At 42.9% G+C, this 15905-nt stretch overlaps 1 protein-coding gene across 1 annotated transcript in view; it reads left to right on the top strand.

Moving 5' to 3' along the window:
• Window positions 1-34: 34 nt before the first annotated feature.
• Window positions 35-15905, top strand: part of GALNT8 (polypeptide N-acetylgalactosaminyltransferase 8) — a 29370-nt gene continuing 13499 nt past the window's right edge. The window contains 5 exon segments of the mRNA XM_076345237.1: window positions 35-5525; window positions 8237-8407; window positions 8410-8530; window positions 11356-11522; window positions 12609-12792. Coding sequence (XP_076201352.1) covers window positions 5330-5525; window positions 8237-8407; window positions 8410-8530; window positions 11356-11522; window positions 12609-12792 — 839 coding nt within the window. The 5' untranslated portion in view covers window positions 35-5329.

Below are 15905 nucleotides of genomic sequence, written 5' to 3'. Positions count from 1 at the left end.
CAGAAGCAAGTTACATATTGTTGCTTAGCTGGTAAGCATTAAAATATTTTGAAGGTTGGGACTGGAGGGAATGTGTCTTAACACTAGTCAGTTTCGCCCTTGGCTCTCAAAGCAAGCGTATCACTGAGCTAATTTAGCAAGTGCTCAAGTAATTTGAAGAGCACTGCAGTTCAGGAATATGTGGCCTAGAACATGTCCTTTCCAATAGGGATTGCTGGTACTGCCACCTATTCAGATTATTCAGATAAAGCCCCGTTCTTAAGTTCTTGACTCTTCTGAGCTTTGTTTTCTGCCCTGAGCACAACTATTACAGAAAATGCCAACCAAAATGGCACAAGCTGTTTCTAAGGTCAAGGAGCGTCATAAACAAGTTACTACGTGTCATCTGATCTCTTGTGATAACTTGTGTGCTGTGGCTCATAGACATGAGGAAACATGTCATTTCTTCCATTTTTAAATGCGAAAGTCTAATTATTTTTAGATGCTCAAAGATTTTATGCACTGGGACATCATCTTTCTCTTGGTAAGAGAGATCAGCTTTGCTTCAGGATTAAATATTTTCAGTCATTTTAAGATCAAAGACAGATCCCTGCCTGAATTTGATCAAGAACTGTGCTTTCTGTTTCCATATCCAAAGGGTTGCTGGAGGCTTTTGGTTAAATTTTGGCAGAGACATTGTTTGCTAGGGTGCAGGTTAGAGCTGAGTAAGTCTGTACACAGAACTGAGAGCAGAGATCTATTCTATGTGCAGTGTTCTGATGGCTTCAAGATGTGAAAGAAGACATTTCTTGAATCGAGGAGTAAGCTGATACTTCTGGGAGTAGGACAAATCACATTAACTAGGATGAGTTGAGATTGGTGGGGAAACTGGTTTTAAACTGGGGCTGAGGGGATAAAATGAGCAACAGACCATTTTGTGTTTTCACCTCCAAGCTTCCTCCTACTTGACTTTGTTGGAAGTGAAATCAGAAGGAAGGAACTGGGACAAGTTGGACAAATGGTTATCAAAGGTAGAAGCCTAATGGAGGGGAAATCTGAGGTGGAGAATGGGATGGAATAGGTGATGAAAAAGGAGAGTAGGAAAGAGAGAACAGAGAGATTGAAAAGAACAAAAAGGTCAAGGTTAGGGAAAGCAAAGAAGTCTTGATTAAATCACACTGATTGCTGGAGCCAAAGATTAGAATCTCACTGTTGCTGTATTGTTGCCAAACTACTGTGAAACTCCTGGGCAAAGTGTTTCTTACATTTCAACAGCTTCCACATTTTGCTCTTCCACATAAAACCTACTGCTGCTAATGTTTACTCTGTTAGGAAGAGGTAGGCTCTTGTGGTAATATGAATTTTTTGATCCTGCCTACTACGTATTCAGTTTGGCTCTCATTAATTGTTTATTTTTCTTTTGATAACAGAAGTTCAGTTGTTTTAAAATAAATCTGCCAATTCAAACATTCAAAAGCTAGGACAAACTGGAAGTGAAGTGCATATTGTTAATAATTTGATCCTTAACTCTTATTATTTTTCTGACTGCAAGCTTTTTTCCATAAGATCCTAACTTTAAATAAGTAGCCTCATTAGTACTTATTTAATATGTGTGGCCCTAATCTTGATTTATTGGATGTTATTCACATCCTGCTGTGAAAACAGTAGTATTTCTGAACTGTTTCACAAGTGCACATAGAGTACAGAGATATGCAATTATCATGATAGTCCTGCACGGCTAACAAGCAGTTTCCATTTTCAGATGGTAAACTGAGGCAAAAAAAAACCTGTCAAAGGTAATGCTGTAATGTTAGGTGCCAATTCTGGGAATGCTTACCATAATGCAGTGGTTTTTGAAGCGGGGGGGGAACCAAAGCACAGCTTTTCCAGTGGCTTCAGTTGCACCACAGGCTACTCCTACAGGATCTTAATTCAGACAACCATTAGATGGAGAACATGCAGGTGATGAATACCCATGAAAAGTTTGCTTTAAGCAGCCTGCTCCACATCAGATAGGAATACTGGTAAAGTGGAGTATCACATTAGTGCTCTGCTGCTGCTGCAAGTTTTGTTTTCCACAATACTTTGCCTTACATAGCACTTCTGCTTCCTACCTTGTGGAAACTACAGTGTGATTTCTCATTATTTATCATTTCAAAGCAATTTCTTTAGGGGTCTTGAATGTTAAAAAAAAAAAAACAAAACAAACCAACCAACAACAAAAAAAACCCAAGAAACACCTCACTTATTTTGTAATACAGTCCAGAGTACAAAATTACTATAATTCAGTTTCGTCAGTGATTTTTATCCCTACTCGTTAATCAATGAGAAGATCTTCCTTCTTATCCTATCCCTAGTTTCTCAACTTGCAAGAGTTTTTAAGCCAATCTGCAATTTGCAAAGTACTGAAGGTCCTTTAAACGTGTCAACTCGAGGCTTGCACTTAACGCCTTTGTGCGGGGTGTTGCTCAAAACGGCACGGAGGGAAAGAGGGGGCTGTTGTTTTCTGCCCTCCCCACAAGAGGTCACTGGTAGAGCAGAAAGTCACAATGATCTTGAAGCGCGCTGGGTTCCTCTACTTTTTGCAGCCTGTCTCCTATTTAGGCTTTGCTATTTCTCATCTCTGTTCCTTGCCTGCACGCAGCCAGAAGGCTGTCCAGAAAGGGGTTTTCAGGTCAGGCCCAAAACTGTGCATCGACAAGTTTAGGTGCAGTGGCACTGGTACCATCTCTGGCTGAAAGGAAACCTGTTTTGGTCCTTTCCCAGCACATAGTCTAATATTCTAATCTATAGCCCACCTTCAGCCTGCTCTAGAGGGTCTTGTGAGAAAGTAGACCCTTGGCAGCATCTGTTTATGGACCAGATGAATTATTTGCATGCCTCTGTGTGTGTGCACTTAGGAGACAGATGGTTAAGGACCAATAAGGGCTGAAGAGTTGGTGAAGGCAATCATACTGGCAGTCATGTTAGATATATGTATGTGTATATATATGTGCGTGTGTGCATGTACATAGATACATATGTATACACACCCCACCCAACCTTGGACAGTCTGATGGAAAGCGTATGCATTTCCCTAGGACTGAGAAGAAAAAAGGAAACAGTGCATAGGTGTCACTAAAACATCACTTCTCACTTTTGGCACTCGGCTAGCCTGAAAGGAAAAAGCGACACTTCTGCTCAATGTAGTTAACTTGGTTCATGTGCTGCCTTGGGGCACCAGTATATCTTGGCTGACGTGAAGAGAAAGTGTAAGGAGTAGGAGAGTATCGTGAGAGATTGTTCTAATGGTAGCGGTCGTCCTCATGTAAATTAGAGCACCTCTATATTTTGAGTTTGTGTGGGAAATATTGATAGCCTTTATCCTTTATTAGGAAGGTAACCGCTAGTGTAATTTTTCAGTATGACAGGAGGTAGGTATGGGGGAAGGAGAAGGAGATAGCAAAAGCAGAAAACTTAACCCACTTTGCTTTTTGAGATCCCCTTGCAAGTAGGACTGGAGGATACTTGCATTTTAGGAACAGCTTGTGTGGATGGGAATAGTATCTGCATCTAAGAGTGGAGGGAAGGATTTGGATCTTACGTTTCTTCGAAGACTGTATGTATCCTAAGCAGTTGCGACTCTGGTTTGGACTTAACTGCTAATTATGTGCATATTTATGCTGAAAATATGATAACTCTTAAATTACACTGTTCATAGTGTATCGCTCCAAGTTGGAACAGGTGACTTGCATAGAATTAAGTCTTCCTGTCTGCTGCTTTATTCTTACTTCTTAATTTTTCTTTCTGGACTTACTTGGGAAGCCTTAAAACTTTCTTCAGTTGCTTAGAGGGCAGATGGTTAATGATTGAGAAGAGCATTCACACTGGCAGTAATTATTCCGTAGTTCTCTCTCTCTCCGTGCTGTTTCCTGTTTTTCCTTTCCCCTTGCCCTAAGTGGTGCGCATGGATACGCATTATATGAAATGAGGAGATCAGAGGACTGCTGTATTTAAAGGAATTCAAAGTGGTGTAAGAACTCCTGAGTAATTCAGGATAGTGTTACTGCAGCCTCTTTGAGGTATGGAGGCAGAAGCTGAAGGACACTGATGAAATGGCAAAGGAAAGCTGGTGGCAGAGCTGAGAATAGAGTGACAGTGTGCTGCTATGGCTTCTTTCTATCCTTTTAATGACTAGTTATAGCCTGGGACTCACTCACCCTAAACACCATTCTCTCTTGAAAAAGCTTACAAAGGTGTAGCATCAAAATTTTTGTAATAAATGAATGAGATCTTTTCAGTAGTCTTGGTTCTTCACTTTTCACATGAATCAGGCTAAAGTTTGATGTTTTTTACAGGGTGTGGGGGGGAAGGATTATACACTAGTGACGTGAATTTGAAGTAATGTTTATGCCAGGTACATACTGCTCTAACTGTTAGGGTTTCTGTAGCAGGGGCTGTAGGGCTGCCCTGTGGTGGAAGAGGCCATGAACTGATATACATAAGAAAGAGCGTTAGCCCTTAAGGCAGGAGACACCCAGAGGGGACTGCTGAGGGGCTGCAGACGCACTCTTGGAGGGAGACACTTCTGAAGGGACTGTGGCCCATGGGGGGGACACGCCGGGGCAGAGACAGCCCTGAGGGACTGTGGCCAGCCAATGACCCACATTGGGACAGCAATGCTGGGAAGCGTGAAGAAGCTTGGTATTTTTATGGAAAGGAAAGCTCCATATGCTAGTTATATCAATTTGAAGTAGCGCTCACAATAATATGTGCACTAGGCATGACTTGGCAGGGTTTTGGTAGTGGTGAGCTGCAGGCATGACCTGTGCGGGAGAGGGCTGTGAAGTGCCCTATACCAGTCACAATTGCTTCCAGCCAGCTCAAAAACTGATGTAAAACCCATTTTTTGTGTTTTCATATTTTTTAATTAGATTCACAATTCCCCAGCTGCTAATGACCAGGAAACAGAATTGGCTTGCAGTTTATTCCCACTGTCTTTGTGTGTACATGTGCTTTGTTGTATGACAGGCTTTCTGACATCTACCCAGCAGCCCTGCACTTCTACAGCATCACCCCAGGTGCTCTCTCAGTTCAGGTGACTGAAGCCAGTCAGGTTACACAAGCCAGTGAGAGCTACACGCTTTCTCTGACATTGATAACTTGTAGCAAGTGAAAACACCTGTAAAGCTGTACCTTATCAGTTCTATGACTCATTAGACTCTGTTAATTACTTCATCTGAGCAGTCCTAGCTCTCAGTCAAGTAGAGGCAGTTTGAAACAGTGCATTTGGAAAGAGGACTCAGTGCAGACCCAGAACCACGGACAAACTCCAACCAGCAGCAAAAGGCTGAGTTTCTTTAAGCTTACAATGGCACCCTGGAAGAGACGGCATAAAGTTGCACTATTACTCATGAACGTAGGTTTTGTGTGTTACCTGATGCACTTACAGCAAGATCAAAGAAAGGGAAGACTTGATTCCTTGGATGTTAATCCTCAATCTCTGAACAAAGAAAATAACATCCTTCAGAGACTGGACCATTTGGACTGGACCATTCATAACCTCTGTAAGTAAAATGCCACGCTGCTTAATTTTTTGAGGATTAGGTATTGAGATTTCCTGAAGGACAGAATAATAGATAGCAGCGAGAATGTTTGGGTTTTCCTGGACGCTTTTGATTGTATTGTTTTTGTGTTTTGGGTTTTTTTTCTTGTAATCTTGAAAAAGATTTGATAGCTTGTCTACTTACACACAAAACAATAAAGTCTTTCGCAGTCATCATGCTGTTTTTTTGTATATTTTGTATATTAGACAGTTCCTGACTCTGAACTCTTTTAGAAGTCTTTAAGGTGGTGGTTGTACCAGCATACTCATCTCAGGTGGCTATTATTCCTGTCATTATTTTGTTTGCCATAAAAACCTATTTTTGAGAGAAACTGGAAATGCCCCATTTCCTCAGCCTCTGTCTCTGCTGTGTGGGTGAGCAACAAGGGGAACTGTGACTCACAGAGTCTTTTTCCTTTGTGTACCTTGAGCATAGACACAATGGAGTTGCTGTGGGGAAAAGGCATTGATGAACTCTGCATCACCTGCTCAACTGGACCGTGTTCCCAAGCAGCATTAGCTGAAATCTGCTGCTAGGACTGTTTCTCTCTCATCCCATGACAGTGAAAGGCCAACAACATCCCAGCAGATGTGCTTGTTTATGAGCAATATTAATTTAGAAAGGGTCTTTTCTTTCTCACAGCAGGCTTTGTGGATTTTGACCTTGTTTTCAGGTATCTGTTGTAGGTTGGACTGTTGGAAGTGGGCACAACAGAGCCATCTGAATAAGGGCTGAAGAATCTACCTCCATTTCCTTTGGACTCCTTAATTTTCCACTTCTTTCATGATGTTTGAATCTCATCACCTCATGGCAGTGGTAGGAGGGCTAAAGCAGCCAGAACTCTGCTGGCTGGCATTGCTTTGACTGTCAAGTTGTCCACATGTCCTCACATTAGAGCTAGATGTGTGGTAGGTAGAACAGAAGAAGAAACTTAGAATCTGTCTCGATCATCCAAGCCTGAAACTAGCTGTTTGAAATGCCACTTGGGGCACCCTTGAACTTGATGAGGAATTTTCCCTGTACAGCTTGGTCACATTTAATATCCCCTATCCCATAATGTCACTGTTACTGCTGACAGTGTCTTCACTGGCACCTATTCTCATGGACATCAATAGTTGAGCATAGTTTTTGTCGATTATTTTAGAGCTATTTGAAAGAAAGCTGAATTCTTCAACGCTTAGTTGTGGAATCACATAGTAGTTGAGGTTGGAAGGCACCTCTGGAGATGGTCTATTCTAATTTTAGCATCATCAGCTAGAGCAGGTTGCCCAGGACATTGTCCAGTTCGGGTTTGAATATCTCCAAGGATGGAGACTTAACAACCTATCTGGTATATCTATTCCATTTTTCGGTCACTCCAGCAGTTAAAAAGAAAGAAAAAAAAAAATCTTATGTTTAAATGGAATTCCCTGTATTTCAGTTTGTGCCCACTGCCTCTTGTCCTTTCACTGGACACCAGGAGAAGACTCTTCCTCTGTCTTTGTTAGTCCCTCTCATAAAATATTTATATGCATCAACAAGTCTGTCCCCCCTCACCCCAAGCCTTCTCAGGCTCTCTCAGCCTCTCCTTTTATAACAGATGCTCCAGTCCCATAATCATCTTAGTGGCTCTTCGTAGGATTTGCTCCAGTATGTCCATGTCTCTCTCGTACTAAGGAGGCCAGAACTGGACACAGTACTCCAGATGTGGCCTCACCAGTGCTGAGTAGAGGGGAAGGATCATCTCCCTCGACCTGCCAGCAACGCTCTTCCTAATGCAGCCCAGGGTACCGTTGGCCTTCTTTGCCACAAGGGTGCACTGTTGGCTCGTGTTCAACTGGGTGTCTAGCAGGACCCCCAGGTCCTTTTCTGCAAAACTGCTTTTCAGCTGGTGCTGGTCCATGGGGTTGTTCCTCCACAGGTGCAGTACTTTGCACCTACCTGTGTTGAACTTCATGAGGTCCCTGCTGGCCTATTTCTCCAGCCTCTTCAGGTCCCTCTGAATGGCAGCAGGACTCTGGTGTATCAGCCACTCCTCACAGTTTGGTATCATACAGAGACTTGATGAGGGCTCATTTATTGTATTTACCTTCAAGAACAATATGTCCTAAACCACCTCACACAGGCTATCTGTGCCATTTCTTTATGGAACAATATTGTGTACCTAACAAAACCTTGAAAGATTAGAGTTCACCCAGTTCAAATCCTTCTAAGTGGAAGTCAAAAGATTCCAGTAAGCTTATTAAAGGAGATGACAAAGTGCTCATTTACTGTATTTACCTTCAAGATCAATATGGTATCAACAACCTGACTTAGATGGGAATCCTGTTATAGATCCTTAATACGTTAATGTAACTCAAGCATAACATCAGGGAAATTATTTGAGCCCAATTTAACAATTTTTGTGTTGTCTTTACTCCCAGATTTCTCCACTGATGCCAGTGCAGTGTCCCTTGCTCTGCGCTTGTGCAATTGAGAGCAGAATCTGATGCAGGGTATTATGAAATGTGATGTTTAAAAACTGTTCTCATGTAGGAGAGAGTGTCTGATGCTACTCTCATGTAAATATCAGTTTAGCTGTAACTTCACGGATCTCTTGACCTGCAGTGTTATAAGGAGAATTTGGCTCAGTTATGATGATGGAGAGTGTTCTCAATTGCTGTTATAATCAATCCTTTTTTATTTTCAATCAGCAAAATCAGTGGAAGCATTCCATGAAGATATAAAACAAATAGAACATGTTCTGAAGCTGCAAAATAACTTCAAGACTGGAGTCCAAGTGCGCAAAGCTGATAACACAAAGGAGGAAAAGAACATTGCACACCGTTTGCTGTACCCAGACTCAGTTTTGTTCAAATGCTGGGGTGCAGATTAAGGGAAGAGGAGCAAACTGTTGCACAGAATCTGTTCTTAAGTTATGGGTATAATGTTTACCTCAGTGATCATCTACCTCTGGATCGACCTATCAGAGACACCAGATCTCCCAGGTGTAGTATAAGCCCCCTCTACATTCACAAGGAGACATGAAATTAAAGGGAAAGGGATCCGCATTGCTTTGGACTAAGTTAAAATAATCTACTAACAGATCTCAATTTGTGCTCTGTTTCTTTAGGGTTTTTTTCTATCATTTTCTTCCAAATCTTGCTCAGACTTGTAATACTCCAAAGACTGTGAAAAGAAGTCATGGTGCAAAGAAGGCACTTAGGAAAAAGAATATAATGCTAACATTATATTTGATATAGGACTTCTAACTGTCAGTAAAAAGGGGAAAAACTAGCCCTAGTATTCAGAAGATATGAGACCTTCTGGTCTGTTTACATTCTATTTAAGCCCCAAAGCTCAGGACATCTGAAGCAAGCTTTCTCTTGTCTCTTACGTTGTCTTATGTAAGCCTCTTATATGCTAAGAATATCCAAAGTGGTGTTTTTTAACCCACCCACCCCCCTTGGGAAACCCCCAAAATATAATCAATGTACAAGTAACCCCCTACATTGTAAAATTCTGTCCTTTTTAACAAAATGCTTGTTTTTCTTAGCTATGTTGCAGACCATAAGTGGGGAATACCTATACTGCTTATTAAAAGATGATTAGAAATCAAACAGGAGAGGTGACTGGAACTAATTATTGGCCTGTGAGTCTCATGAAGGGTGAGGGAAGATTCAGCACTTGAGCTGAATCCTTATATTATCTTTAGTGTTGTAGGCATAGCCATAATGGACCGGTGACCTTGTGAGTTTCCTAATAGCCTTATTTTCTCTCTCTGTTTCCCTCTCAAGTTATCAAATAGTCTGAGGACTAATTACATGGAAAATATTGTGGGATAAACAGCTAAAGGATTAAGACGTAGATAAGTAGTCCACTTCATAAGAGGAAGCTTAAGGGATTTTTCCAGGAATTAGTTGGTTCTTGAAGCCAATAGATAATATTTTTTAAGCAGACCAGTCGTACTATGGGAGCTGGCATAAGTAACCATTAAAATCCTCATTAGGAACAAGTATCTGTTAAAAAAGCAAGCACATTTTTTTCTGTATAGTATGTTAAGATACTATTATCTTTTGCAATAAATTGTGTAAGCTTTACAGGAACTAACTGGTGTAAACATGGCAGAATGTCACAGATACACTGCGAGCCCACACCTTTGTACCTATGGTCGCTTGTACTAAATCTGACTGAGCGTTTCAGAAAAGGGGGTGGGGGGTAGAGTGGATTGCAAACTGGGCGTGAATTAACAGTGTCGCATTTGGGAAAAGGGGAGTTGTCTTACTGGCAGCCCTCTGGAAGATGTAAAGAGCAGGTTATGCAACTGAGTCCTCATCATACTGCTTGGATGGAGCTGGTTCCATCTAGTGCACACAGTAATACGTTGCCCTTGACTGCGGGTGTCCTCTGGGTCTTGGATCAAGCCGTAACTCTGGCACATAATGAGAGTTTGCATGCGTTTCTCAGTTCATGGTGTCTGAAGAAGTGTGAGGGCTGTGTAGGAGCTTCCAGAGTGAGTTTGAGGGGGCTTTCTGTGTAGCGTGTCTTGGGGTGCTCAGGCAGAGGACGTGGAGTTGTGTGAGGGCACAAAGTGGTGAGCCGGCCACAGATCCTCCTGAGGCAGCCCTGAGCCGAACGATGCCCACCCTGCTGAGGGATCATTTTGGGGAGAACTGTCTGGAGTAGCCACCACAGAGGTGGCTGGAGCAAGTGCATGATTAGTCTGTGTGGTCCTGAAGAATGGCTGCAGTGCCTGGTGCTCTTCTGCTTTGCTATGAAGATGTATTTGCAGAGACCGCCTTTTGGAGATATCCACTCAGGCTCTTGCACTAACGGGTAATGGAGAAATTCCAACAAAAATGCAATCCATTTGTGCACAATTGCCACTGTAGAGGTCTACTTGGAGCATGAGCCTGGGTCTCAGAGAGCTGCATTACGTAGCCACACAACTCATGCAGTCTGAGTATTGCTTTCATGAGCATGTTTCTAAGGGGAGGGAATGATCAGCCTGAGAATCCAGCTACGCGCTCCTGTCTGCTCTAGAGGGAGTTAGTGCTTAGCACTATGAAGAAGACCCAGTCCTCACCATCTGCCCAGTGGCCAGGACGTTAATTAGCAGAGCTGACAAATATCCCAAATATATACTTAAAAATAAATAAAAAAATCTTTTGACAGTAAGCAGGAAGTCCAGAAGTATTCAAGCTAGCACAAAACAAGTTTGTTTCAGTACTGGAAACAATTAATTCTGGGGTAGCATGGAGTTCCACAAGGCCTGGTTTACTCCACAAGAAGGATTTTTGAAGCTCTTTCAAGAATTTCTAAAGACATCCCTTGTCCAAGGGAATCCTTCTCCCATGTCAGTTAAGTATAGCTAGACCTACCTTGTTCTTCTTCATTGCACATACAAAGGGATCATTGTCTAATTTGCTTTTGTCTGCTGTCAGGTTTGGCTATTGTCATCACCTTCTGTAAATGCAAAAAGCCAAATTTCACTCACATGTTCACTACATGTTCATGTAAGCTAATCATCCCTAGCTGAGTCAACTGTATTCTTTAGTTTCAATATTTTATAAGTATTTTGGATTGAGAAACAGTAATTGTTCTTTCTTATTGTTTTAACAGAAATTTTAACTTTACCCAAATGATTTATATACATACATAACGCAACTCAAATAAATAATGAAACTTGGATTTGGGAATTCCTTTTTTTTGCTCTTATGCTGATTTTCACTATAAGTTTTAAGCCAAACATCCTAATTCTGCCTTCTTGCAGCTGCCTTGCTCTCTGGTGTTCTTTAGAAACTGTGCTAAAGTTATTCTTCTTCTATTACAGCTGTAAAATGAAAACATATCCGAAAGACCTTCCAACACTCAGTGTTGTACTTATATTTATGAATGAAGCACTGTCAGTCATCTTACGTGCAATTACTAGTATACTTAACCGAACACCTTCTCATTTATTGAAAGAAATCATCCTGGTAGATGATTACAGTTCAAATGGTAAGTGACCCAGGGAAGGCAGGAGTCTTGCTAATCTATGCCGCTATTGTGTTATATGAATGTTGGTGGCTTTTTGGGTGCACACAGAAAAGACTGCTCAAAATTAAGAAGTAAATTGAGTACAGGAAAAAAAGCCCAAACACCTTAATAGCCTGAAAAAGGCAGTTAATAAGTAACAGGATGATGCTCTGCAAGTATTTGAAAAGGTTAAAAATTGAAGTGGGAGAGTATTTATTATCACTGGCTCATCAGGCACAGTACCAAAGTAAGAGTATGCTAAGAAAACTACCTCTGTAGGTATCTGAAATAACTCCTTGGAGAGTGGTGTCTTGGGTTGTGGAAAATACTCCTAGGGGAAGCAGTGGGTGCATCATTGCTCTTAAAATTGAGCTGAACAAAGCATTGTAAAATCATCTCTAAGAAACAGTCATGCCCCTGATCTTAAGGGTGCTCTTTTTTTTTCCCCTTGCCTGATGAGATGTGTTTGATTTCTCATTTTTCTAAGGCTTTGTAGCTGCTAGAAAAACATGTCAGTTTGGGTGGAGCAAGAGTTCAAGTGAATTTCCAAAGCGATGCTAAGGGGTCCCAACTTTCTATTCCTTCTCTCTGACACTATTTTTTTCTTTGGTGAGGGAGTTGGCATGCCTACAGCTCTTATAGGAGCATTTCACATTTTCAGGGCTTGTTTATCTTCTCTTTTCCTTTCCACATGGTAGAAGATACACACAGAAATTACTGCACTAAGACCACTAATTGGTTGCCGTTATGGCACACGTCTAAAGTTTCTACATACTGATGTATTTGTGTACAATTTAGAAGCCATACAATAGCACTATATGTAAATGAAATTTAGGTACTTAACTGAACTCCTGGAATGGAAGCTGGTTTTAAAAATAAGCCTCTTGAATTCATGAATACCTGAATAATTCTACCTGTTCTATTGCAAAGAGCAAATCAGGTTTCAGTCTGGAACTGGGAGAAGCTAGAAAGCCATTACCTACATAATCTTTTCCATTTCTTAATATTGATTAACTCTTTTTTTTTTTTTTTTTTTTTAAATCATTAAAATGTGGGGGCTGGTTTTAGATGATCTGAAAGGACCTTTGGAAACACACATCAAAAATTACAATGTAAAGCAACCTGGAATGATGAAGATCATCAGACATCAGAAAAGACAAGGCCTAACACAAGCCCGGATTTCTGGCTGGGAGGCATCAACTGCAGATGTTGTTGCAATTTTGGATGCCCATATTGAAGTGAACATGGCATGGTAAGACTATGAAGACTGCAGGGTTTCTGAAGTGGGGGGAGAGAGGTGGACAAGGAGTATAACTGTGTAGCTGGGACAGGCATCCCATATATGGTTGTCTTTTCTAGCCCGCCACATGTTAATTAACAGCCACCAAGTCATTTATTTCTGAGAGGAAAAGGGATACAATTTTTTGAAATAAATAGCAAAGCAGACAGGTAACAGAGTAAGCTATTTAGTGAAGAGGAAGAGAGAAATCCGTACCTTCTCTGTATATTTATTGTATTTCTAGGAAAAAAAAAAATCATGCAGTGAAATAACGTAAGAATGATGCAGATTATTTAGTTCCACTGCCAGCAACTTTGGCCCTTTATAAGTATATTAGACAGCCATAATACCCAATGACTTTAAACTGATTTGATTCTTATTCCAACTTTGGCTAATGTTTATTTGCTGTTGCCTGTTAGTTTAACAGTGCATCCTAGTTCTGTAGGACTCTTTTTGCAAAGAGAGACAAACCAAGTGGCTGATGGTGGATGTTTACATTCTGTTAGGTAGTGTTGTCTATGGTACTGTTTTGTGTGAAATCTCTTTACATTCTCTCCCCTCTGGGTTGTTGGATTCGCTGGCTGACTATTGTCCATGTTGTCTCACATTCTGGGAGCAAGGTTCTTCTCCCAGTCCCTCTCAGGCCAAAATGGCTCTGTGTGGTCCAGATCTCTCTTTCTCTCTCAATAACACAGTAACTGACACTCCCTAGCTGTTACAGTCTTAAAGGTAATGCTGAAGTCCTTTAGTCATGGCTTTCAGGACTCATTGGGATAGGTTGGGCTGTCAAGGGTATGTAGGGAGAGATAAGGTCAGTTGTCTTAGGCCTAACAACAATTGGGGTCTAGCAAAAAGACTCCCTCTGTCAGAGTCCAGTACTCTCTGACCAGGTTCTTTTAGCTATTCCATATGAGGAGGGTTTAATGTTTTAATACTAAATTTACTTATTTGAAGATACATGGGATTTTGGTTTAGAAAAGTGATACAGCATTATACTGAAATCACAGCACAAGCACAATATAGCAATTGCAATATACAGTTGAATCACAATACAAACTGGATTCACATTACTGCTCTCTGTATGCTTACCGTCAAGATGCTGGGCATCCCTAGTTGCTGGGAAGGAATACATGGGTTGAAGCCAACTCAAGCATGTTGCTCTCTTCGAAGTTCATTTTTCTGGGTGTTCAATTTTTATACTCTATGTTGGGCTGAGCCACATATACACTTCCCCCATGTTGGTCTGGCTGGCTCAGGTAGATAATACTTTCTATTCCTTATTTTAGGAAGGCCATGTACATAACCAGTTGACCCACTCAACTGATACTGCTGTTTATCTGCAACAAAGGCCACTCTCCGGTCCCCTTGGTGTTGGAATAAGTTCAGCTTCCTTTACGATAGCTGTGGTCACTCCCTACGTTCTTCTCTGAGCTTTATGAGCGCATCATAGAATCATAGAATCATTAAGGTTGGAAGAGACCTCTAAGATCATTGAGTCCAACCGTCAACCCAACACCACCATGCCCACTAAACCATGTCCCTAAGCACCTCATCTACACGTCTTTTAAATACCTCCAGGGATGGGGACTCAACCACCTCCCTGGGCAGCCTGTTCCAATGTTTAACCACTCTTTCAGTAAAGAAATTTTTCCTCACGGCCAATCTAAACCTCCCCTGGCGCAACTTGAGGCCGTTTCCTCTCGTCCTATTGCTAGTTACTTGGGAGAAGAGACCGACACCCACCTCGCTACAACCTCCTTTCAGGTAGTTGTAGAGAGCGATGAGGTCTCCCCTCAGCCTCCTTTTCTCCAGGCTAAACAACCCCAGTGCCCTCAGCCGCTCCTCATCAGACTTGTTCTCCAGACCCCTCACCAGCCTCGTTGCCCTTCTCTGGACACACTCCAGCACCTCAATGTCCTTCTTGTAGTGAGGGGCCCAAAACTGAACGCAGTAGTCGAGGTGCGGCCTCACCAGTGCCGAGTACAGGGGCACGATCACTTCCCTACTCCTGCTGGCCACACTATTTCTGATACAGGCCAGGATGCCATTGGCCTTCTTGGCCACCTGGGCACACTGCCGGCTCATGTTCAGCCGGCTGTCGACCAGCACCCCCAGGTCCTTTTCTGCCAGGCAGCTTTCCAGCCACTCTTCCCCAAGCCTGTACCGCTGCATGGGGTTGTTGTGGCCGAAGTGCAGGACCCGGCACTTGGCCTTGTTGAACCTCATACAGTTGGCCTTGGCCCATCGATCCAGCCTGTCCAGGTCCCTCTGCAGAGCCTTCCTACCCTCGAGCAGATCAACACTCCCGCCCAACTTGGTGTCATCTGCAAACTTACTGAGGGTGCACTCCATCCCCTCATCCAGATCATTGATAAAGGTATTGAACAAGACCGGCCCCAAAACTGATCCCTGGGGAACACCGCTCGTGACCGGCCGCCAACTGGATGTAACTCCATTCACCACAACTCTCTGGGCCCGGCCGTCCAGCGAGTTTTTTACCCAGCACAGAGTACACCTGTCTAAGCCGTGAGCCGCCAGCTTCTCGAGGAGAATGCTGTGGGAGACAGTGTCAAAGGCCTTACTGAAGTGCAGGTAGACCACATCCACAGCCTTTCCCTCATCCACTAGGCGGGTCACCTGGCCATAGAAGGAGATCAGGTTGGTCAAGCAGGACCTGCCTCTCATGAACCCGTGCTGGCTGGGCCTGATCCCCTGGTTGTCCCACTCATGCCTTGTGAGCGCCCTCAAGATGAACTGCTCCATCATCTTCCCCGGCACCGAGGTCAGGCTGACAGGCCTGTAGTTCCCCGGATCCTCCTTCCGGCCCTTCTTGTAGATGGGCGTCACATTGGCAAGCCTCCAGTCGTCCGGGACCTCCCCCGTTAACCAGGACTGCTGATAAATGATGGAGAGTGGCTTGGTGAGCTCCTCCGCCAGCTCCCTCAGCACTCTCGGGTGGATCCCATCCGGCCCCATAGACTTGTGAGCGTCCAGGTGGCGTAGCAGGTTGTTGACTGCTTCCTCTTGGATTATGGGGGGTTCATCCTGCTCGCCGTCCCCGTCTTCCAGCTCGGGGGGCCGAGTAC

Source organism: Aptenodytes patagonicus, chromosome 1 (genome assembly GCF_965638725.1).
Source record: "Aptenodytes patagonicus chromosome 1, bAptPat1.pri.cur, whole genome shotgun sequence".
Taxonomy (NCBI): Eukaryota; Metazoa; Chordata; class Aves; order Sphenisciformes; family Spheniscidae; genus Aptenodytes; species Aptenodytes patagonicus.
The sequence above is the reverse complement of the archived record's forward strand: the minus strand, read 5'-3'. Positions and strand labels throughout refer to the sequence as shown.